General features: G+C 35.0%; 1 protein-coding gene across 5 annotated transcripts in view; it reads right to left on the bottom strand.

The window, feature by feature from the left end:
• The window catches only part of LOC117983993 (inactive dipeptidyl peptidase 10), a 279,553-nt gene that overhangs the window by 155,803 nt on the left and 96,864 nt on the right, over positions 1-26,886 (bottom strand). Inside the window, exons 1-2 of one of the 5 annotated variants that reach the window (XM_069499617.1) lie at positions 11,019-11,111; positions 1,227-1,548 (exon numbers count right to left, since the gene is read on the bottom strand). The exons of 3 other annotated variants lie outside the window; for them this stretch is intronic. In XM_069499617.1, the coding sequence (XP_069355718.1) occupies positions 1,227-1,289 (63 nt within the window). In that variant the 5' untranslated portion in view covers positions 1,290-1,548; positions 11,019-11,111. Of the gene's footprint in view, positions 1-1,226; positions 1,549-10,589; positions 11,112-26,886 lie in introns of those variants that run through there. One more of the 5 variants, XM_069499616.1, reaches the window with a different exon arrangement.

Consider the following 26,886-nt stretch of genomic DNA (forward strand, 5'->3'; position numbering starts at 1 on the left):
TAGAATAATCGAACCCCTGAATGCACAATGAAACCTCATAGTAACGAAGTCAGTGTTGTTCAGCTGTTGGAGCGAACATAATTAGCAACTTATACGCTGGAAAGTTATTTCATGTACGATGGTAAGGAACCTTTCGTGTGCGAGTCCGACTCGCACTTGATCGGTTTTGTAAAGTAGCGCTTAACTGGTGAAGCGCGCTCGTGCTCAACAAACATCGTAATTCGTATTAATATTTTCTTTATGTTAAGTACCTACCTAAATGTTTTTTTTGTTGTTTTCAGATTAAACTGCAATAATGCAGAGTTCAAACATGATGGACCATGTAAAAAAATCTAGCATCATTCGAAAATACTTCAATATTCCAAAAAGTATTTTTTATTAATTTTGTTCACAGAACTGTTATGTATTAAAGATTGCCATTTTTAAATGTCTTTTTGAATTATATTAAGGTCTTCACAAAAATTACATAAATGACTTACTCTACATTTTAATATACATACCTAAATAAACAGTTATCGGGTTGGAGATGTTGTGCATACCGGTATAACTATTTAGCGTTCCGGTACGACGCCGCGTGTAGAAACCAAAACCAGGTTAGCCCGCTTCCATCATAGACTTCATCATCACTTGCCACAGGTGAAATTGCAGTCAAGGGATTACTTGTATCTGAATTTAAAAATCTCAGTCTTCTAAAACATCCATAGAAAATCCTTTTCACTTGCAGCACTACCACCTACCAGGTGCCAGGTTCTCAATCTTCGACCACTCACATCATATTAGTAAAAAGTAAAAACTGAGAAATATAAGTAGGACCTTCTTACTAACCTACGTAAATATTTTTATGCTCACATCCTTACCCAAATTATAAATATGCGAAAGTGTGTGTTTGTTTGTTGGTTTATCCTTCAACCACGCCACGCTTCAACAACAACAGAGCAACGGATCGATGCTATTTTTTTGCAAAATAAAGAGTTCTCACGGGATTTATAAAAATCCAATTTACGCGAATGAAGTCGCGGGTGTCAGAAGTCATAATGTAAAATATGAATTATAGTCTTTCCCGCATTTAATTCAATAACTCGATAAGGCTCTACAGGGTATCATAATGTTATCTTGAACTATCATCTCTATATTACGGGACGGACTGAAATTCCAGAGGTCATAACGATCAAAAAGCTCACGAAAATTAAAAAAAAACTATCCGTTTATATTGCTCTAGTCCTTACCTCATGTTTGTGGTCCTTCTTGAGGGAGCCGTGACCTCCGCCAGAACTCTGTACGGTGTTCATTGTCACTCAGGAGAACGAGAACACTCAAAACATTGCACACATTTTATATAACACTTTATTTCATTAAATTTTTATGTCTATGTTGAAACTTGAAGTTAAGTATTTCAATTTTTTTTTTGGTTGTGTTATCTTTAGTGTATAAACTCTACCGTTAAATGGACGACTTTACTACGATAGGCACTGTTCAATTAAAATTCACAGCGGTTCTTGTTATTGGTTTAGTTCTTCAAAGATTTCAAGATTTGTATAGCTTAAATTACTGCGGAAAAAATGCATAAAACATTTTTAACTTCCTTAATACTTAATGAAAATTGTTAAATCAGTGTGAATATGTGTGTGAATGCTTGTTCAATATTTTTTTATGGAGGTAAAATCACTATATACGGCACGCGCGTCTCGCAGTCAAAACCGCGGCACGTGCGCGAACGGACTCCCTTGAAAAAGGACCCCGTATGGGTTCGAAACTAGTCGGGCTAACGTCGACTACATACGTGAGTAAAGCCGGGACAGATATTATTTAAAATCACTTTACTTAATATGGATATGCGAAAGTGTGTTTGTTCGTTTTTAACCGACTTCTAAAACGGAGGAGGTTCTCAATTATTCGTCGGAATCTTTATATGTATTTTCCTACAATCACACTACAACGGAACAACGGAGATATAATATAATTAAAGACCTGAAGAGTGACAATATATGCTACCTTTATCCCGGAAAATCAAAGTTTTCACAGGTTTAAAAAAAATGTAAATCCACGCGGATGATGTCGCGAGCATCAGCAAGTAGAATGATAATGTTCTGGAGAACAAATTAGGGTATGCGAATATAAAGAAAACTTTTCATAATTTATGACTTGTCGTTGTCGTTGTTTGTGAGGATTCCTCTACACGAATCTCGCACCGCTTAAGCTTGGGTTTCTCAAAAACCGGTGCCGTAATGTAGCTTTGATAAAAATTGTCTGAGAACTCTTGTTCCCCTGGCGTAGTTTCCTAGTGAGGCTACTATGTGGCAGTACCACTTTTCTAGGAAATCCTAGCTTAGTGTCTAAGCCTAGCTGCCCCCCAGTGAGTCGCTTGAGATCATTCATTTATATATTCAGATAAATATTTATCACAACAATTGTAAAATTTGAAACGGATGTGAAGATAATATGAATGTTTGTAACAAAGTGCCATTAAATTTTTCATTAAATTTTGTATATTGCTGTATAATTTTAGCCCATTTATAAAGCCGGTTTACGTGGCCATAAATGTATTCGTATTCCGTACCCTAAAACAATTGAAATTATAAATGTATCTTTCCTTTGTTACTATTGTTAGTGATAAAATCCACGCGGACGAATTCGCGGGCCTCAGCTAGTTTATATAACGGGAAGTTCTTCGTACAGTATAATTTTAATCAATGTCTTTGTCATTCATGAAGTCTCCTTTCATATGATACTGTCCTGACCCTTCGTATATAAGTAAATAGGTATAACATAAAAAGCGGAAAACCTTCGTTTACATTTCCAAACGTGTAAATACTAGCGCGCTCTTACAAGTGGACGAAGGGGATTCCGTAAACCGTACTTTACATATAAATTAATGTATGTAGCTAAATGAAGATAAATTTTCTTGTACATACATATTTTTTCTAATATAGCTTAAACGTTTTTATAAACTAACCATAATGTTTATAATATTTGTTTTTATGTAGTACGGGTTAACTGGCTGTTAGCTGCTAGGGTGCTAGAATGGCCATCTCGCACCGGGAAGTGAAGTGTTCGAAGACTAGGTGGACAGACAACATCAAACGCGTCGCAAGGAGCCGCTGGATTAAGCCGGCGCAAGACAATGGCGTGTGGAAGTCCTTACAAGAGACATTTGTCCTGCAGTGGATGTTTATCAGTTGATAACGATGATGGTAATGATTACGAATCAACTTACATGCATCATAATGTTCAACCCATCACCGGTCCACTACTGAGTACGGGTCTCTTCTCAGAATGAGAAGGACTTAGGGCATAGTCTGTCACGCTGGCTCAGTGTGCATTGGCAGACGACCCATTTTAATTTACATTTTACAAATAACCTATTTATCAACTTGCTTAATACAAATAACCCTTTAAAAAGGTTTTATACTTACATGTATAAATAAATAAAACAGTGACCGAATTCATTCTCAGCGTGCACTCTGCAGAGTGTCACATGCCAACAGAACTGTCCTTTGAAAATAGCAAGGACGACTTAACTTATCTCAGAGAGAGCTATCTCTCTCTCTAAGGGAGCACTCCAGTGAAAACAACTTAATCTCAAAAGTCAGCACGAATTTCCTTTAAAACGACCAGAACAGGGCTGATCAAAATCTTATTTTTCAAGGATTATCAAGAGATTAAATTCAACTTCATGCCAAGAATTTTAATCTACTCTAGCTGACTGATTCTTCAGTTTACAAAATTACTAAGTACCTAGAACAAAATTTGATTACTAATTTGGAAGAGTTGTAATGGAAAGACTGCGAAGTATTTAAGGGAAGCCAATTTGCAAGTTTTCTTCACGTAACTTTTATTAGACGGCGTTTACTAGTTGTTGATAGAAAAATATTGGCGGGCAAAACGAAAACCGGGCAGGCATTCCAGATATTAGCGATGCAAACTACTACCGAGGAAGCGAATATGGAAAGCGATTTGTGGACAGTTGGTTACGTAGGCTTGATGACATTTACAATACCTTCTGGCTCAATGGTAAAAAATAGAAAAATCCATAATTTCATACTAAATTATATCCATACTTCCCATACTAATATTATAAATGTGAAAGTGTGTCTGTCTGTCTGTCTATCTGCTAGCTTTTCACGGCCCAACAGTTTACCAATTTTGATGAAATTTGGTGCAGAGTTAGTTTACATCCTGGGAAAGGACAAAGACTACTTTTTATTCCGGAAAATCGAAGAGTTCCCACGGGATTCTAAAAAGGCCCATCCGTTTAACCAATTTATATGAAATTTGGTACAGAGGTAGCTTGCATCCCGGAAATTGACATAGGCAAATAGTTCCCACGGGATTTTTAAAAAACCAAAATCTACGCGGACGAAGTCGCGGGTCTATTTCATTTGTTTATACAAGTCTAGTACTTGTGAAACAAATGAAAACAATGATTAATTTTGTTTCAACCCTATGTTTGAGAACATAACAACACATAACTATCCGTCGGGACACGGTGATGTTCCGGAAGTTTCCAATTAAAATGGGACTTTAGAACTAGCTTGCAGATGATGTTGCTTAGTCAACAAAATTTCTATTCTATCTCTATTATAAGAAGCGCGTATGTACCCTTCTTTTTAACGGACTTATTATTCTTATAGAGGCTTTATATTTAAGAGGCTTTTATAGGTGCGTATGTAACTTTAACAAGAAGCTAGGTGGACCTATTTATACTCACTTGTTTACGTTTACCTACCTAGTTGCAAATATAGTTATTACAATACAATATCATCTAGGTATATTTACTTAAATTAAGTATGATGTTGCAAATTAATGTCAAAACATGTTAATTGTTTTTGTTGCTTCATGTTTAATTATTATTTGTGTAAAAATAAAATTAACTATTTTATATGTGCCCTGTTTTGACTTCCGCTAATTCTGCCCGCGGCGTGTGCATTGCAAAGTAGAATCTGCTGGCTGATTTACAGTCTCTTTTTGGACGTTCAAAGTTGTTTTGTTTTTTCCAAGTTGTGTTTCAGTTCCGGCAACGTTTTCCAACCCCAAACTTTTGCGACTCGTTGGCTTGAATACAAAAAGCTCCGCAATTAGGTTTTTATTGCTATCAACGCGACTGGTTTCCAAATTAAAAACAAAAACTGTTTTACTGCGTTACTAGATGATGCCTGCGACATCGTCCGCGTGGGTTTAGGTTTTTGAAATTCCTGTGGGAGCTCTTTTTTCAGGATAAAATTAACCTACATCTGTTTTCGGGATGCAAGCTAACCTTGTACCAAATTTTAACCAAATTGGTTAAACAAATGGGTCGTGAAAACTAGCAGACGGTTTCGCATTTATAATTTAAGTATGGAAGTGTGGATAGCGACTACCCGTGACTTAGCGCCTGTAAGAATTTCGAAAAATACGGCCCTATTCCTTATCTACAATATACAGGAAACCTCTGTGCGTCGGCTTTCTGTCCAAGGGTTTGGGCGAGGCGTTGCTGAGTCAGTGAAAGAGTGAGAAATTTTCTTTTTATAAATGGTATATTTACGATCCCTTTATGATTAAATCAGTATAGGTGCCATGCTGTAATGTATACCTATTTACAAGTTATCTACCATAAATTGCGGTGATAAGCGATATTAAATACAAATTTCACTGATAAATATCTATTTTAATATCATTTACTTACATCTCTAAATGATATTAAATTAGATAACAGTGAAATTATATGATTACAAAATACGCATTATAATCATGATCAACCCATTACCAGCTCGCTACTGAGAAAGTTTAGGCCATAGTCTGCCTCGCTGGTCCAATGCGAATCGGCAGGCTCCACACATACATGAACACTCAGGCATGCAGGTTTCCTCACGATGGTTTCCTTCACCGTTACAGCAAGTGATATTTAATTGTTTTAAAAACGCACAATACTCCGAAAAGTGCCCGGAATCGAAACCCCCGAAGATGAGATTTAAGTTGATTAATATAAAGAAAAATAGTAACAATAATAATCAATTATTAATACTAATTGTACAGCTAAGTGAAAACTGCATTTTATTTTATTCAATAATCTAGAATGTATCTGAGCTCAAATGCTCATATGGCATGTATAAGTTAATTATACCATCATCCTGCTGTTAGTGAAACATGCGATCGTTTGTACAAAATTTTACTTTTAATTTGGACAAAACAAAAGCCTAGCGAAATAATTGGTTTTTTTTGCGAAAATTAACGTTTATGAGAATTGGATGAGGACCGGGTGTGATGGGACTCACTGAGCCTTTGCCCAGCTGTGGATATCCACATTTTTTATTAATAGAATTCGAATAAAATAATGGGTAAGATGATATGACATATTAATTCCATCAGTTGCCGAAATATTTTTGTACCTTTGGTTAACCGCAATCAAACGGTAGCGAAAGTGATTTTAGGTGTGGTTTATGGAGATTTTATTGGATACTTGCGTTTGCCAATCGTGGTAACTTTGACGATTAAGGACTGACTGGTCTAGGCCACAAGATATAGCGTTTTATCTTCAAACATCTAATGAATAACTCTTCATTAGATGTTTGAAATCGCTCTTTACAGATCCATTGCTGTGCAGTACAATGATACCATAGCAGCGGTCAAAACACCAGTTTGTCACATTAAATCACTCTACACACCAAAACCAGAGAGAAAAGTACCAAAATACTCAACAAGGTTGGGATTTGCACTACTACACTAGCACGCGACTGGTCGAAATGGCAATCCGGGTATGAGGCGGGGGGAGGCCCCGCACACCTGCACATCACCCGCGCTATTAAAATGACTACAAAATAGTGGTTGGTACATCTATACCTACATTTAAAATCTTAACTAATTGACGCTTATATCAACGTACCTACCTACAGCTCAAGTCGCTGCCTCGAGATACTTGAAATTTTGCATTTAGGTTTTATCGATCACGTAGACCCCATTAAAAAGATTATCTGAAATTTCTTCTGAGGGGCGTAAATTTCAACGGCGGGTCAGTTAATAATAATAATCAGTATAAAGTTAAAAGATTTGAAAAATAATTTTCTTATCGCTTGTACCACTCAATAGAAGCATGCGCTGGACGATAAAATTTAACACGAGCACCGAGCAATGGAAGTTGAGAAGTTGTTAATACCACAGCGCTGCACTGCTCTACCCTCACGCTTCGTAATAGGTACATTGCCGATTTATTCCGATTAAACTCAAGACGTCTTGAAAGGGAATGAATGTCTTTGAATACCATTAATTTAGGCATAGAAGTTCGGAGAGATTTAAAAACTCCGCACAGTATTTTTCGAGAGACAAAAGTAGATATTGGTACGTACGTAAAATGAAAAATTTTGAGATTTTTTTCTACGATGCTGATTACAAAATAAGAAGTCTAGTCAGCATTGTACGTAAAAACAGCATCACGTTTCTATTTAGCTAAAGCTTTGAAAGAACCCTTGATTCTGATGGCTTTTATCAACATACATTATTCAAATCTTATTATTTTAGGCAAGTAATGTGCGATAATCTAATAGAAATTTACGCCTCATAATTTATGTTTGTCCTTGATTTCAGATGTAGGCAAATGTTTGAAACCATACGTGAAATATTTGATTGTTATACATCCATCATAAGTGATGAATATGTAAAGCCATTAAAAGGGTTGTTATAGAACATTTTGCCAATAAATTACGTGGCTAATAAGCCACAAGTTTGGATAAGCTTAATCACCAAACCTTGCTTGAGTTAATATTACTAACTAGATGATGCCCGCGACTTCGTCTGCGTGGATTTAGGCTTTTTTGAAATCCCGTGGGAACTCTTTAATTTTCCGGCCTATGTTCAAGACCCCAGGATGTAAGCTTACTCTGTACCAAATTTCATCAAAATCGGATTAACTGTTGGGCCGTGAAAATCTAGCAGGCAGACAGACAGACAGACACACTTTCGCATTTATAAAATTGTATTTAGAGCAAAGTCTAAAATGTGGAATTGCAATGAAGACTTCGTGCTGTACCTACCTATGTTAAAAAATCTTTTACCTATTTTACATATCTTTACATATTCAAGTTTCTATTCATTTATAAAATCAATATGATTCTATAAGACAAAACGTATTTAAAAGCTTGATTTTTAACCGACTTCAAAAAAAGGAGGAGGTTCTCAATTCTTCGGAATCTTTTTATTTTTTTTATTTTTTATGTATGTTCCCCGATTACTCGAAGACGCCTGGACCGATTTTGAAAATTCTTTTTTTGTTTGAAAGGGTTATACTTCAAAGTTGGTCCCATTTAAATTTGGTGAAGATCTGATGAACATCTTCGAAGATAGATACTGGAACTCCTCAACGGATAAGAGTAAATTGCTCGCGATCAGTGTAATAGCTTAGTAAACAGTAGATTTTTAACCAGTCATAGCATAATTCCATGGGACCACTAAAAATTGTGAAATAAAATTTTTTTACAAAAAAAAACCGACTTCGATACACAAACACTAAAAATTGAAAAATAATTTAATTTATTACCGAATATATTATGTATACAAGAGTTAATATAGTTCCATAATAATATTTTTTGGGGTCGGTGCCAATAAGGTGCCATTGTGGAGTCTCATAAAAATATGAAGTCTAGACGATTCGCGCAGCTAAAGCTAATTGGCACCGGCACCAAAAAGTATTATTATGTAACTATATTAACTCTTGTATACATAATATATTCGGTAATAAATTAAATTATTTTTCAATTTTTAGTGTTTGTGTATCGAAGTCGGTTTTTATTTTTTTTGTAAAAAAAAATTATTGAATAAAATAAAACATACAGATTCAAAAATCGTTACAGGTCAGACCACAGTTCTATTGACTTCTACCTATATGGTGTCAAATAAAAACTAAATTTCTTTTGAGATACGGCTTTGCCAGTAGAACGGTCGAAGCTTTCCTCCAGAGGAAAATACATACCTACACTGCTGAGGCAAATTAGAAAATATATTTTTCTTAATGAATACAACCGCAAAATCTAATGGATCTGGGATCTTTTTCTATGAGACAGAATCACACTTTTACACTAAAAATCCTGTAAAAATCAAAACACCAAACTTGGTGATCTAAAGTGCAGTTTTATGGTATGTACGACACCATAAAACTAAAGTTAAAACACCTGCTTAGTTGAGGTTCCAAGAATTTAATGACTAGATTCGCACCTGAGTTTTACTGGAGGACACCTTAAAACCTAACAGGTTTTCACACTTGAAATTCCTTAGAATGTCACAAAAATAGTTAAATTAACACCCGGATTTTATGTTAGGTACGCATTGGTAAACTATGTAAGAACATCGTGTGAAGTAGTGAGGGACGTGTGACCTATTTGTGATCATTTATGTCAATCGATTGCGATTGTTAAGCAACGTTGACCCAAATCGATAGCTGGATGGGTGACCGACTTTGGAGTTCTGAATTTGTAGTTTTTGTTTCCTCCGTAGGTACCTCGTAGAGCATATTTTAATGTATAAAACGGGTACCTCGTAGAGCAATTAACCCGTCGTCGTTAGATCCGATTATTATCAGAAACATCTGATAGGTACGTCATACCTGTAAAACTTAAGAGTCGAAATCTCGTTCTCTTAGTCGAGTTGTATGCAAAAGGACCTGGGAACTCACTGCATTTTTATCACAAGAAAACTCCTACCATTATTTGATTAATGGAAAGGGCTTAAAACCGGGGTTTAATTTAATGTTGTTTTTTTTTTGATTTAAGTTTATTAATAGTTTATTTGTTAACCATTGATAATAAATTAAATTATTGACTTAAAACCTCAGCATTGAGAAATACGACTATAAAGAAGAAGGAACCCATTCAAGGCTCAAAATCATTGATGAATCGAGATAATGTTTCTAAAAACAAATGTGGAAAATTATATGTGGCTACATCCAAAACAAAGGCACCTTAGAACATTTTCGTTGCATCTCAGTGCAGTGAGGTAAACGTAAGGGCTCTTGACACATATTTTTACCGCACAAAGAAGCCTGAATAGCTTTTTAAATTATAGCTAGCGCCAGATATTAATTAGTTATACCAATAAAAATCTAAATGTTTAACTGAAGGAGGGAGGTTGAATTAAATTTTTCTCTCCGTAAGACCCATCCTCGTACTTCAAGGAATATTATAAAAAAAGAATTAGCGAAATCGGTTCAGCTATTCTCGAGATTTGCGATGAGCAACACATTTAGTGATTCATTTTTATATTATACATAGCTCTTTGCTTTATTTAAAATATGTAAGGTTTTTAATTTCTATTTTAACCAATCTTTAAAATAGAAGAAGGTTCTTAACTCCATGCGTATTTTCTTAACAGATAACCTATCTGTATAATAATCAAATTAAATTAAGATCATTTCGTTAATATATTAACCGACTGTTACGTTTAATATTGTGATTGTTGAAAAAATATTTTGTTTCTTCCTACGTATAAAATACCAAGGACATTATTGAAAATATTGAACAAGTATATACCACTGTATAGTTTTGTGACACAATTTCAGTAATACTGTGTATGTAGGTATTTTAATTAACCATACTGTGTACCTATTTCATTAAATTATCAATACCCACCGATTACAACACACAGATTAAGGTTTATTACAACATTAAACAATATCACAGCACACTTAACACGTAGGCCACATTTAACAATTATTATTATTTAATATTGAATTGAATTATATTTTAAAAATTACTTATACCTACACTAAAATTGGATTTTTTGAAAGATTTAAACAGTAAGAAGTTATAATATTTACCTACAAGATTTCAGAAATTTATTACAATTAAGAATTTGTATTGAAATTTTTTGATTAATTAGTTTGTTAACTAGACTGGTTATATATCAAACACGCATTAGAGTTTATTTATAATTGGTACAAATGTCTCTGAAAACAAAGTCTTCTTTTGTCAAGCAAATGAGCACGTGGGTCCACCTGTAGATTCAAAGTTTGAAGATTATTTTTTAGTTATTTAAACTAGTATCAACGATAGGCATACGGGATAGTCAAAGTATTTTTAAGAGGAAGTAAGATTTTTGAAAAATTTGGATTGAGAGGCGAGGGGCGAAACGACTACCCCTCACGCCGTCCCGTAAGCGACTGAGAATTTGCCCGGCAACCAAAATTCCGCAAGGATATCACAATTTATTTCGCAACTCGTCTAGCAACCAATCTGTAAAGGTGTAAATTCGTATTCAATTCGAGGATATATCCTTCGTTTTGCTCTTTTCACGTTCGTTATGAAAATAAGCATTTTATATTAATGAAATTCTAATTTATTACGGTTTCGTGTCGCTGTCCATTTATTTTACTAATTTACATATCTATGTCGTTTTGCTTCGATGTACTTTTGCATATAAAATAATGTGCGTTAGGTGAACTACTTCACATGCACCTAGTAATATTGTGATTTATGCTCCAAATACTTAATCCGTAATTTTGTGGTAAAATTTTTATATCCACTCCATATTTTTTGTAGTATAAGTACGAGTAATAATTTCTAATCATTTAACTAAATTAGGTTCTATTTAGTTGTCCCTAATATACTTTACTTACTTCATATTGTTGCATTTGGCACACACAACTTTATGAAAAAAATTGTTTCCTTAGCTCGGCATTCTTGGTGTTTATTCTTTAGGTACCTACTCGTATACTTTGTCATAAGTGTGCTAGAGATAAGTTTTTCTTTTTAGATATAAATTAAATCCTTTTATTTATTTTTTACTTTTATTTAAGTCACGCAACTTGCGACACCTCAATTCGTTTGATTATTTTGTGGTCTACTAGTGTATAATTAAGGTATAATATAAATTGGGCTTGACAGTGACACAAACAAAAACGTCGCAACTGGTAGGTACTTTACACAGTCCCTGGCATGAAAAGTACGCTTAAGTCAGGTTTTCATTCTAGTAGTATAAGTATAGTAGTTAACAGCGTGGAAAATAAATTCAAGTTTATATTTCAAAAGAACATGCTCTTACCACTGGCTCTATCTAGTTTTATCCTAGATTTACCTTTAAAATGGATGAGTTTTTGCGCGGCGCCATATTGCGGTAACGTACCTATAGATAGGAGGTAACGTCGTTTGAATATTATTCACATTCCATTCATTTTGATCGCTCAGGTAAAAGAACAAAGGGAAATCCAAAGCTTTGACAATTTACTTAAGAGCCCGAAATGCTCGTTACCTTTATGTAAAAAAGTGATTTTGGTCGGAAGTACACATCCGACGATATTAGAGTGGAGATAATGTCTTTAATATACAGACGTAAACATTTTACTTTGTTTAGTTTGGAGTACTTAATTAGTAAAATTGAAGTCCTTTCATTAAAAAAATTAACACTTTCTTAATATAGCGTAGATAAACTGGCTCGTAAGTATTATATATTATATTATATTATACATATTAGGTATAGTAAGTATACTTACGAGAAAGTTTCTCTACGCTATATTAGGAAAGTGTTAAATTTTTTAATGAAAGGACTTCAATTTTACTAATTACTCCAAACTAAACAAAGTAAAATGTTTAAAAAGGTTGAATGTTTGTGTGTGTGTATGTTGTGTAAAATGTGTATGTAAGTAACTATGTGACAAGAATAAAAATTTAGGTACGTAAAATTTCGGAAAGTGTGCCCAAGAAGTTTTTGACCTAGTTCCTCCTTCACCTTTCTTCGGCATCGTCATTGCACCCGTACGTTGCCGAAACTTCACGGACACGTATAAAGCGATTTGTCTCTTTGTTTCGAACTCAAACCGCTAGGATATGGGACGCCCTTCCGGCATCAGTGTTCCCTCCACTTTCAGTGTGGGTACCTTCAAGTCAAGAGCATTAAATACGCATCTTTTAAGCAAGTGCGCTCCATCTTAGACATCATCACTTGCCAGCAAGTCTGATTGCGGTCAAGTGCTAGTCTATAAATTTATTTAAAAAATAAAATAAAATAATGTATGGTTTGTGATTTCCGCTTTTATGTCCTGATTGTTTTCGATATCTGCATTTCTGCAGCAGCATACGTGCCTGTAAAATTTAGACTTTACCATCTTAGGCTTACCTTGAATCGCCTTCTATCGCTTGAGTGATCGCTTCTATTCAACAACTAAATTGATTATTTTTAGTGTACTAGGCTTACATCGGGACGCTTGGAGCTTAAGGTTTCAAGCTGAAGCTTCTTCGTTAGACGCTATCGGCTGCAAGAGAGTATGCACCCAGTCCTTTAATTTTCATTAAAAATCTGGCATGTTATTCATCTTTAAAAAATATTGATATATAGTTAATGCCCGCGATTTCATTTAGGTGGTTTTAGGTTTTAATAATTACGAAAGAACTCTTTGATTTTTCCGGGATAAAAAGTAGCCTATCACATTTTCCAGGTTTAACTATAACTTCACTTTAACATAGTGATATACATTGCAAAAAAATCATGTTGATCTGTTGCTCCATTGTAGCATGATCGAAGGACAAACCAACGAACAAATACCTTTCGAATTGATAATATAGGCAAAAATTTAAGTGAAAAGAATGAGATAAATGTATCTTTACTAAAATAAGTACCACCTCGACGAATACTTATCAAGTTATCAAGCTAAAATTGTGCTACGAAACGCCAGCTCGTATTTTATACAGCATGCAAACGTAGCAGCCAAAAGCGCTTGTAGTGAAATATTGCGTAGAGGTGCTACGCGTTAACACCACTACGAATAACGACCGCTACGATACATCTCCGCATAACAATATACAGTACGCGACAGGTCGAGATAGCAATCGGGGAGGGAACACTCCGCACACCCGCACAACCCTCGCGTAACACGGTGCGGGCTAGCACGGGTGACGTGGGGCGTCCCCCCGCCTCATACCCCGATTGCCAGTCTATTTTTATGACTCCAGTCTACACGTTAATAAGAATAAAATAACAAGAATATAAGCTTAAGCAACAAAGAATTTTAATTTGGTCCTTTGGGATTTGATCGTAAGTAGAATTCTTGAATTACTTATTTCTTGTCGTTTCATTTACGAGTGGATATATTAAAACAAAACAATTCTTTTACTTTGTCTGCTAAAAGTGTAGTGACATTTCATTACTATCTGTACTCTGTAGCGATGATCGCATCGCTACAGAGTAAATGAAATGTCACTACGCTACAGTATCGACTGTAGCGTAGACTGACGCGGTTGTTCTATAGACAAAAACCCAGTTCACGACAGTTAGAGACTCACAAAACGTCGAGACCTCGACGTCAATGGCAGGCGTCAAAAATGTTAGTACATTTGACGCAGGTAGCCCTAAGGTAGTCCTATTTTTTATGATTTCACGTCACCATAGTCAAATTTTGGACATATCGGCGATTCAGGATCAAACAGAGAGTTTTCTCAGTCTATTTCACTCTGACAAAACCGACTGCTGATCAAATTGATCGAGTGATTTATTCCAATGTACCTATGTGAAAATATATCGATACATGACGTGTTGATTGTACTTTTAAGAAATGTATCGTAAAAACATATTATTACACAACTGCCCAAAAAAAAAGAGTTTAAAGTTTTCAGGGTTCATGTATGTGAGTTATTGTATTCCACAATGACTTCTAATGCGGTATGAGACATTGTTAGAATTCTTACATCATTCCAAGTGAATAAGTGGTGATAGGCTACAATTTTTTTGTAAAAAAAATCAATATGGCAGGGGAATTAAAATAAAATCATGTTTTTTATTTTATTTTAATGTTTTTTTTGTCAGCGTGCATGTGGGTTGGCGGGCAGCATTTTAGAAGAATTGTTTGTGTCACAAGTGCGTGATGGCGCCTTCACATGGATTGAGCCCCGAATGGACTGATTTAACTTTGAGGCTTTATCAAGAGGTAACAGGTTGTGAAATATAAAAGGCCGCTCGTTTTTTACTCTACTCGTTATTCGGCGTTTTCATTTTGTATGTATTTTTCGAGTAGATAAAAGCTTTTACAATCAATATCAGGAAATAAATGTTACAAAGCACTTTTTTATATTTTAAAATATAAGTTTCAATAAATATAGACAATAACGTATTTTACATTTTTTAAAGCAATGTCCCTCTACAAAAACCAATTCAAAGTTTTGTATTAGGTATTTCAGTAAGCGCGAATTGCAAATATTACCTAACTGCTCATTTAATTTGCTTGCAGATATAACAATGCCATTCTTTGTTGCATCAACAAAATAAAGCAATCGAACGAATTAAGTATGGCTCGTTTGATACCCACAAAATAGCAACATCGATTTTGTTATTACATACTTTCAATTTAATCGTACCTATTACATACAGTCTTTTACTCGATGTGGTAACGTGGTTAAATAGCGTGGGCTGAACAAACTAAGAAAGGTAGGTAAAGCCAAGATAAAGCCTTTCCGAATAAATGTATTTCTCAAAGTGAAAATAATGTACTCTATACCTATTACTATTGTTGGCTCCTAGCACAAGCTTTACGCTTGGAGGGTTGGACACAAGTTAGTTTTTTTTTTTTTTTTTTTTTTTAATAGATATAGCGAGCAAGCGAGCAGGCGGGTCACCTGATGTTAAGTGATTACCGCCGCCCATGAACATATGTTAGTTAGTTATGATTAACATAACTAATATTTTTTTTAAAGTATAAGAAGTAAGACGACTTCTATTTTATTAGTATTGTGATAAAGCTGAGATTGTCACATTTATCATTTATCATAATGTCACATTTATATGAAACAGGTAATACATAATATATATACTATTAGGTCTCTTGTCTTTGTTGAGACCTAATAATATAGTAGGTGTATCTAGCTATCTGGCTTTTTTACTTTCAGGCACTTCAACACATTCACTATGCACCAGAATCTCTCTAAAATAGCGGTGAGACGGTGAAAGCTGCAATTTTGAATATGCATTCATCCATTAAAGAAAGTGGGACACAGTGAAAAATGATCCAAAAAACCTTTTAATACCGCCATTCTCTGAGCTAAAAGCAATCATACTTGAAGCACCTATACCGCCATCTTTGGTTTAGTGGTACTTACTTTGATCACAATATATCAATAGCACAAGATTTCAAATAGGTACGTGAATCCAATATTCAATTAATTGGGATGAACATTATCGAATAAATTAATAACTGAAGACGAGCATTTAACTTTTAACTCAACGCATAAACGCAACGTTCAAATGCAGAAGTTGAATAAAATTGAAATACAGAGTGTGACGGGCTATTTGTTAGGTATAGTGTGCGACGTCATATTACTTATTACTTATTAGCGCTACGTAAGCAGTGAGATACGCTCCAAGGAACCTTACTAAAGAGAATACTTTAGTTGTGTAACCCTTGATGTAGGAGGAATCTGTATTAATTTGTTCTGTGGGTTAACTATAGAATATGTTATATTTTAAGATATTTACTAATAAAATTTAGCTTGAGTATTCTGGATCGAGTATTTCTGAAGCGCAGAAGATTTACCTTCAACTGTTTACAGTGGAGAGACGTTACAAATGTGGCTCTTTCTTGCCTTTGAGGGATAAATACAAATCACACAAACAAGATTTTGGTTGGAGGCTGTGATTGCAGCCATTAGGATGTAATCGCACCTAAGATACGCGTTGCAATATTGACTCAATAATTTCAAATTTTAATCAAAACATTCATTAATTGATTGAACATTCGATTTATCTGTCGACTAATCCAGCTGCCGATCTGATATAGTGGCGCACCGCAGTTTGCACAGCGTTGATTAATTGTATGAATGCCGTTCAATTACTCGCTAGTCCCAGATCTGGTGCTCAGTTCCGTGGGACAAATTAGAAGGAAATATTTGATAATTTTTTTAAACAAAATATATTTTTCATAATTATTGTAGCACATTTATATGCCTACTTTAAAAATACAATGTTAATTAAAAATAGCACTGTACTGGCTTTTCTTTTTCAAATTCTTAGGAAAAGACGTTGTCAATGTTTCAGAAACTAAATTAATGTACGTATACTTTTATAAATTTGCATGCGAGTGCCGCCTATAATTTGGATTATATTATGAATTGGCACCTAGGATTTCAATAATATTTTTTTATTTTTTTACAAGCACATGTAAAGGAATAAATCCAACAGCCGTGAATTTGTGGTTACATCACAAAAATATTAAAATGTGTTAATGAACAAATGATTAGTATTTTCAATTTTCAAAGTATATATACTATAACAAGTGGGTATCATATGAAAGGGCTTTACCTGCACATTCTAAAATAAGATTTTTATCAATTTTTATGCATAATAGTTTTTGATTTATCGTGCAAAGTGTTGAAAAAAATACCCGAAAAAGTACGGAACCCTCGGTGCGCGAGTCTGACTCGCACTTGGCCGATTTTTTTGTATGATTCTATTAGTGGTTCAATATAATAAAATAAATGCTTTATTTTTTCTGTTTCAAGGATTACATAGGTATATGGAATTCCTTCACGCTCTCTCATTCTATTCAGCACGTTGATCGTAAACTGAATTTAAGAGCCCACAGCTCAAAAATATCAGTAGGATTAGACACGTCAGTGACTAGAGTAATAAATAATCACTACTTTTATCCGCCAGACACAGCAAGAAAGCAGACTCTTTATTGCCATTGCAATTAGATGCTCGACATGAATTACGCTTAACGGCCCATAAAACGTATCTTAGCGCGTAATTTAAGAAAGTGCTCAGGAAAGCAGATGTATGACAATATTATTATGGCTGATACGAGTATTATGGTTGCAGTTTATAGTATGAGTCTTTTGTACGGACTATAAATAACTTTTTCTGCCGGCTTACGCATAACATCTGATATTTTTAATAGATGGATAATTTATAGGTAGGTAAAATGAACTTTTCATACTTACATACTTACCTTCTGAAGTAAAATTAGTGAAAAAGTAGTGGTATATATGTCTGTCTAGAGTTGATATATTGTCACAGATGAGTGAATAATTTCTCTAATCTGTGTATACTGTTATATTTGTGCTAGTGTACAGTGCCGAGCATCTAATTGTGATCTGAATTCTAATTTTATTCTGGGTGGTTGTCTTTAAAGTAAACTTCTCTAGCTGGATTAAATTTATAACACCGTATTTCATTACAGAACGAAATCTAATACTTTTAGTTTGTCTACCCTTTTACAGCAATTAATTAAATCCTTCGCTTCGTAGATTTATTATGCAACTACAATTAATAGTTTTAAGATGCCGTACCTAGTACAGTACGCGGCAGAAAATATTGTATATCGACCTTTAAAAACCTATAGCGGTTTTGTAGAGCGTTGTCTCTATCGTTGAGATCGACAAAACGTCACATAGATAGGTATGAGTGACAGAGAAAACACTCTACGAAGCCGAAACGTCGTTCTAATACTTTAATGATTGTATAGTTTATAAATACTTTATTGATATAGAGGCATAAGTTCATTCTTAACTACTGAGTTCTAAACAGTATATCGTAGAAATAAAAATAAAAAGATTCTAAGGCATACATACGGAATATTATGTATAATATTCCATACCTACCAGTGATATCAAACATGTGATTAGTGTTGTTATAATCAAACATACATTCACCAAGATGATCCGACGTGATCCGAAATGAAATACGAACACTCAATAAACTATCGCTTACTCAATAATGGATAGAGAAATGAATGCTTTACTAACCATAGATAACTGAATAACCATAAAGATGATTGTTTTCCTTTATTTTGATAAAATTAATATCCAGTGTTTGATCTAAATCACATTTAGGCAAGACTGGAAGTTTCAACTAGAATAAATCTCAATAATATAGAGAATTAACGCTACTGTGGTTGGTTAATGAACGGCTTCGTTCCGATAACTTTATTAGGCTCTCGGAACTAAGCCACTTAGTTAGTATGTGCCATCAATGCTATATAAACCGCATTAAGGATTTTAGGTTCAGACTGCACCGAATTGCGTAACTAAACTACACGTTCTTAGCTTAAACTCAAATCTGTTTTACGTGCTAAGTTAAACTCACTCTACACTCTAAAAAATTGTGATAAAGAACTCTAATGAAGAGAAAATAGAAGCCGCGGAAACAGACAGCCGTGTTTTTTCTATTTTTAGGGTTCTGCACCTCAAAAGGAAAAACGGAACCCTTATAGGATCACTTTGTTGTCTGTCTGTCTGTCGGTCTGTCAAGAAACCTACAGGGTACTTTCCGTTGACCTAGAATCATGAAGTTTGGCAGGTAGGTAGGTCTTATAGCAGACATTCGGGGAAAAATCTGAAAACCGTGAATTTGTGATTACATCATACAAAAAAAATTTAATTGTGGTCATGTACTAATAATTAGTATTTTTCATTTTCGAAATAAGATAACTATATCAAGTTGGGTATCATATGAAAAGTCTTCGCCTGTGCATTCTAAAACAGATTTTTATTTATTTTTATGTATCATAGTTTTTGAATTATCGTGCCAAATGTTGAATAAATACGACTGTAGTACGGAAACCTCATTGCGCGAGCCTGACTCGCACTTGGCCGGTTTTTTGTTTTCTAACAACCTTGCACTAGATAAACCGTCATATTGTTCTATTCATGAACTTTGTAAGATTAATGTTTGTTTGGAAACTTCTTAAAAAACATTAATGGAAAAATTGTAATCAAGGTTCACCTAGCTAATAAACAAACCAGAAATTATTCAAATCGTTTACCAAGAAGCTTTCTTATTAGGTTGGAAGAAACACCTCGGGCGATAATAAACAGGGTAGATTAGAGTATTGTTTGAGAAAATATCTTTTGTTCTGTGCAGATATTCGGAGTAATTAATTTCTTGCAGTTTGTTGTACAGAAACCCATTTGGTTAATATTTTTATTACTTTGAATTAAAAAGTTTTATAAAAGCTCTTTAATACTCATCCATTTTAAATAGAGATGTTTAAGAAATAATTCCTGAATAGGATAGTGTTCGAATTTTCCTATAGAGTTCGTCCAAAAGATAATAAATATTATTATTGTTTAATTAACAATAAATTAGCAATAAGGCAGTAAAATTAAACCTTCTACCTAACTTGCTATATTACTGATTTATTTATGCTTACTGTATTTGTTACTTATTTATACTTTATATCTAGTTTTACTTTTATAGTCGCGTACTAATAGTACGCAACAAGTCGAGATTACAATCGGGGAGGGGACGCCCCGCACACACGCACGTCATCCGCGCTCGTCCGCACCGGATTAGTGCGGGGGCTGTTCGGGTGTGTGGGGCCGCCGTGGGCACGCCTCCTACCCCGATTGCCATTCCAACCTGTCCCGGGCTATACCTACCAATTATGAATACAGTACGCGGTAGAAAATAATGTACATCGGCCTGAGAGAGATGAGATTGAATTGAGATTTTGAGATTTTGGCTTTGTAGAGCGTTGTCTCTGTCACTCATGCCTATGTGAAGTTTTGTCGGTCTCAACTACAGAGACAATGCTATAATACGAAACCACTATCTCTTTCCAAGCTGATCTCTCTGCTCTTTGAAGCTGTGGTAGCCTAGTGGTTAGGACGTCCGCCTTCCAATCGGAGGTCAGGGGTTCGATCCTGGGCACGCACCTCTAACTTTTCGGAGTTATGTGCGTTTTTAAGTAATTAAAATATCACTTGCTTTAACGGTAAAGGAAAACATCGTGAGGAAACCTGCATGCCTGAGAGTTCTGAATAATGTCCTCAAAGGTGTGTGAAGTCTGCCAATCCGCACTTGGCCAGCGTGGTAGACTATGGCCAAAACCCTTCTTACTCTGAGAGGAGACCCGTGCTCTGTAGTGAGCCGGCGATGGGTTGATCATGATGATGATGATCTCTTTCTAAAGGTCGATGTACATTATTTTCTGCCAAGTACTATAATTCTGTAGTACACATTCCATTTTTTTCTTTTTGTAGTATACAATAAAATACACAATTTACGTAAAAATTCACTAGTTATCACAATGTACAATGTACACAAAATTATGTACCTAGGTATTAAGCAAAGACTTCAAGTAACGCAGTAGTTGAATAGGATACATTTAAGTTAGAAATAGGCTAGGATGCAAGTTTGTAAACTATGTTATCCCTCGTATAACTTTGTGAACGTTTTACCTGTAATATAGACATTTAAACTTTGTTGTTTAACAATGACAATGTTGGCAGAATTAAGGCCCTTTGCGAGTCAAAAGTTGATCTAGATTTTATTTTTATAGACCTAAGCCAGCGTTGAACATGGGCCCAGTTACGTGGATGCAGTGGCGTGCAGCTCATAGAGGCATAAACGCACTGCTTACCCGCCTTGTAAAAAATCAATGCTTATTTTTCATTAAAACCTGCCGGAAAATAAGTTTAGGTATACCTAAATGCATACCCTGGCTTGAAATCCTGTGCACGCCACTGCGTGGATGCCATTTGTTTAAGTAGTGTGCCAGTCTAGTTTATATGAAAGCTAAAAAGAGAAAAAAAGTTAATAATTTTTTTTTTGACAAAGTTAATAGCCTATCACCAATGTGGTCTACATTTACTTGTGTGGTGTTCTTTTGTTTTAAATACGCTGGTGAATGCAAATGAAAGTGAGCATTGTTCTTTGCGATGCGGATGGTGCGAACTTTTTCAATGTTTCAAAAGAAATGATACATCTGGCTTTTTGTGCCAAGTACATAGTAATAAAAAATAAGTATCCAAAAGATTTTTGTGGGTCAACACATTAATATAGGTTTGTACTTCTCTCTACGTCGTATTCCTTATTGTTGGTGGTCGTGACCAGGGTTTGAAAAAAAGTTTTTTTTGCTAAGTTCTCTCTTCTCAATAAAATTTGTTTTCCGAACCGGTGGTAGAGTCACAAACGTGGCATAAGCGGGCAAAAGTTTTGCTACATGAGATTTAAAAAAAATAACTTCAATTGAAATTGTAAGTTCATACAAAAAGGCTTCCCTGCTAGCTATAAAGGCACCTTCAAAACAAGAATGAGTAGGCACCTTCTTGGCAGGCGCACTCCAACTTAGGATCATCTTCCTCTACTATTTAGTTGGTTTATAATTACAGTCAAACGCAAGCCTATAATGTTAAAAAAAGACATTAGCACCGATTCTGTTGTCTTTCTCTAAACAAAGAGTAATTCTGCATCTTTTTTTTTTAAATATTGCTATAAATTAAAAATAATTTAAACAAGAGGCTCGCGACTGGCAGTTGAAGATCGAGATACTCGTGTGGCTAAAACCACGAGGCTTGTCAGCTCTAAATTAATTAATTAGGTTAGTCGGTCGTTTTCTTAATACATTGGTAAGAAAAAGATGCAAATACACTAAATTTTAGCTGCGCTCAGAATCAGTACTATTGCAACGCATGTCGAGCATTACCTACTTTTATCTAGCACCTTTTATATATTATTAAGTCGTACATAGAGCTTATTCAAATTCAGTTCAAACTTAAACGTTTATTCTGAAAATTAGTTCACGTATTAGGTGCGTTACTTTCAAGATAAATGTGTCTCTTATCCTTTATCTTTGGTCATAAAAGTTTTATGACTTTAATATAAATTTTAAGCGATGTCATATAAATCGCTGGTAGTTTTTAGGGTTCCGTAGTAAACAAGGAACCCTTATAGTTTCGCCATGTCCGTCCGTCTGTCTGTCCGTCCATCCGTCCGTTCTCGGTTAATCTCAGAGACTGTTAGTGCTAGAAATCTGTAATTTGGCATTATAGGAACGTGAAAAAATTCACAGCAGTAGTATATATTATAATCAATTTTAAAGGAAAACTATCAGGGCTATGTAAAGTTCTGTAAAATTCTGTAAAGGTATCTGTTTTTCGAGGATTGTGAGTACGGAGCCCTACACTGCGCGTGTCCCGCCACGCACTTGGCCGGTTTTTTAGACCTGGAATACCTACTTGTAGTAGACTTGCAATAGAGCTGTCGTCGCTGGATGGGGATGAGGTTTGATTGAAATTCAGTTAGTTGGCACTTGAAAATTTAACGTCAACATGTCCGAGTGAACGAACTATCCCTATATAGTACGCGACAGGTCGAGATGGCAGCCGGGGAGGGAACGCCCGCACACCCGCACAGATCTGCCGCTAACCCGGTGCGAGCGAGCGCGGGTGACGTGCAGGTGTGCAGGGCGTCCCCCCTCCTCATACGCCGATTGCCAACTCAACCTGTCGCGGACTATACTCATTCATAGCTAGTCTAAAAATATCTACGCTATTCTTCACACTTTAGAGAATGCAATCAGAATCTTCCCTTAAATAGTCCGAGCCAAGCCCGCGTCTTAAGCGGAAATACGTCATTAGTCCGTAATGGCCGCCGCACTTCCGCTCCAGTTGAATGGCACACCCAGAACTTAATAGCTAGGTAGGTACGTTAATAAATGAACCCGTAGGATTTATCTGACAGGTACAATACCTAATATAATTCACACTAAGCCAATTTATTACCTACAACTACGAGTATAAGTCTTTAGCTGCTAGATATAAATAAATTAAATGAGGGACAAATTACAAGCAATTACGCATATCAAGTAACATGAAATTATAGGAAAGTGTGTCTTCCTGTTACCTTCTCATGTCTCAACCACTCAACTGACCTTAACTAAATTTGGCACATAGATAACTTATTGCATCCTGGAGACAAACATGTATTTTATATGTATTATATCGCAAGAAAAGAATGAGCTCCTGCAACATTTAAAAAAAACCGGCCAAGTCCGACTCGCGCATCGAGGGTTCCGTACTACAGTCGTATTTTTTCGACATTTTGCACGATAAATCAAAAAATGTTATGCATAAAAATAAATAAAAATCTGTTTTAGAATTTACAGGTACCTTTTGAGGTACGGAACCCAAATCCACGCGGGAAAATGCTAGTAACTAACTGCGATGTTCATCACCATCATCCTCATCATCATGATCAACCCATCAGGTCTCCTCTCAGAATAAGAAAGGCTTCGGCTACGCTGGGCCAGTATGGATTGGCAGACTAGACTAAAAGTATAAGTTGGTAGAATTTAAATGTTTGCTTTTAATAATAATACATACAACCTTTAAATTAACCCATAGTACATTAGAAGAAGCTTGCTAAATTGAAAATCATCACCATTTAATAAATCACCCGTAAGTAGGTAGGAGGTATAACTAAGGCTTACATCATCGTTCACTTCGAACTCTCCTGTCTTAAGAATTCATTAAAAGTTATAATTGAACAGTAATCCTTGATTCAGTCGACGTTTGTACGAATACAGTATTGTTGCGTCAGTTGGTTAATATTAAATTCACTCAAGTGCAAATTGCTTGGCGCACTGCTGGGACTAGCGGGGTGTATTGCGTGCTACCAGTTACCACTCGTTTTAACGAAATTTAATTTCAATCCTATTTATTTATATATTTAAGTGCATAATTATAAAGCTGCTTGGAAAGAATTTGCTTTACATTCAGTAGCCAACGATAACTTGTTACATTATTTATGTATTGTATAGATCTATATAATGTAATATTTTGCATTTTTAAAAGAGTACCTGCTGAGTTTCTTACCATCTCTTTTCAGTAAAATTTGCTTTATGAACCGGTGGTAGATATATAGAGTCCAGACGTAGCATAATTTAATTGACACAAGTTGTCCGACATAAAATAAAAGTTATATTAATGTCCAAGAAACTAGATCCTAAATTATAGAGCTTCCTTACCTAAAATCTAAATATATAAAAGGAAAAGGTGACTGACTGACTGACTGATCTATCAACGCACAGCTCAAACTATTGGACGGATCGGGCTGTTTGGCATGCAGATACCTGGATATTATGACGTAGGCATCCGCTAAGAAAAGGTTTTTGAAAATTCATCCCCTAAGGAGGTGAAATAGGGGGTTGAAGTTCGTATAGTCCACGCGGACGAAGTCGCGAGCATAAGCTAGTATCTTATAAATTAATCTTATTTTAGAAGCAGCCATAGTAGGTATTAACTATTTATGATAATAGTATTATAACTGCACAATAGTTGTCTCTAAATTGCCTCTAATTTTAGGGCAACATCTTACAGATATCTGGGTGTTTCATTTATTGACGTTGCCTAACTTAGGCACGTAATATGATGATTCTAGTCGCTATAAAGTCGCACAGAAATTTATTTCATGTACTACATGATACACCCTTACGAACTATCAGGAACTTAGTTTGTAGTTAAATAACACCGTGAAGATTGTGTTTCACTGTAGTTAAAAGTTCGCACTAAGTACAATTCTTTCTGTAAAAGTAAAGTAAATAGTAAATAGAACTTATAATATATATTGTATTTTCTAGGTACCTATTAAATAAGATATACTTATATGTAAAACACAAAAAATGTTTCCAACTGTGTTCGTTATAGACTTTGAATCCATCCAACCGACGTGCCCCAAACCTGTTTCATTAGAAAGGCAATAATGAGTAGATGGTTTAAGACCACTAAAACAACGCATTAGGCACATTATTTTATAGCGTAGTAGCACACACAGGGTATCCGTTAGTGAGGTATATTTTCTCGTAGGTGCCAAACTTCTTGAATGCCCCGAAACATTTGTCTATGTTCTGTTCCCACTTCCTGTTGCTTCTCGCAGCAAATGTACTACTCGTCACCACATCAGAGCTTTCAAGAAGTACATTTCATCCATATTTAGATATTTATTATAAGTATTGATAATTCAATAAAATTGTATAACTTACATAATATATTTTCACCAAGTTTAATGAAGTGCTATGTCCATTTTTCGACTACTATGCTCCAACAAACAAGATATTCAAAAATCCACTTTTAGTCACTTGGTACTTAGGTATGAAAAAGGAACTCTTTTTCCTACAGTATGTTTATTTTGAGCAATTAAATTTAATGGTATATGTATGAGTGAAAACTCTACTCAAGAAGATTGAAAAAAAGACACTTGACGAAAATATACGCGATCCATTTTAGCGATATGGTTTCCGAAGCTTGCAATCACAATCAACTTGTTTCGTATTTTTCGACTGAAGTGTAGCCCCTTTAAAAGCAATTTGATATAAAATATCCGCGGAGAGCTAGCAAATTGCAACAATAGTCGATTTTTTTTCAAACAAGCTTTCGAGAGACCGTTAATGAACGTTTTGAGAGAACTTTGCAATATTATCTACTTTAGTATTGCAATCTTATTAAAGCAGGCTGCAGATACGTACTTTCAATTAATAAAACATTATTACTTCTGGTAAGCAGAACGATTTTGATCAAAATTCTACTTATAGCTGACTATATTACGCTGTATATGAAAAAGTTTCACATCAAACGGTCCAGTAGGTTTTGCTTGAGCGCAAACATAAACCATTTTTTCCAAATCGTCATCATTGTCTATACGAATTATAGGTATATAAGGAACACAAAATGATATAATTTAATGGATACGAATACCTATCCAGTAATGTAGGACGTAGGTTTATTATAGTTATGTACTTGCATATCCTGTTTGCTTCAGTTTTAAAAGAATTTAAATCATACAATTTTACCGTAAACAGTTTCTGCTCATATTTCATATTATGACCTAAAACTTGAGACAAACAAGTTTTTGGCAATGTGTTTCGCTGATCAATGTTTAAACGTTCAAGTTTACCTTGAACGTAAAGGAGGTAAGTAATTCCTCGATTACTTTTACTATGACAATTCGTATTTAAAATAATCTATGACTTTTACTATTCTATATATTTATCGAAACAGAGTGAAGCCCAAAAACTCGTTATTTAATCTAAATAGACCAGTAGAAATCGCAAATCAAGTTTCAGGTTCTACCATTGACTGATTCAAATGTCAACGGTTTAACTCGAAAATTATGTTCCAAGGTATCTAAAACCACTCCGTGAATAGTTTGTATTCATACCTACGTTCC

The sequence above is a fragment of the Maniola hyperantus genome, chromosome 7 (genome assembly GCF_902806685.2).
Source record: "Maniola hyperantus chromosome 7, iAphHyp1.2, whole genome shotgun sequence".
Lineage (NCBI taxonomy): Eukaryota > Metazoa > Arthropoda > Insecta > Lepidoptera > Nymphalidae > Maniola > Maniola hyperantus.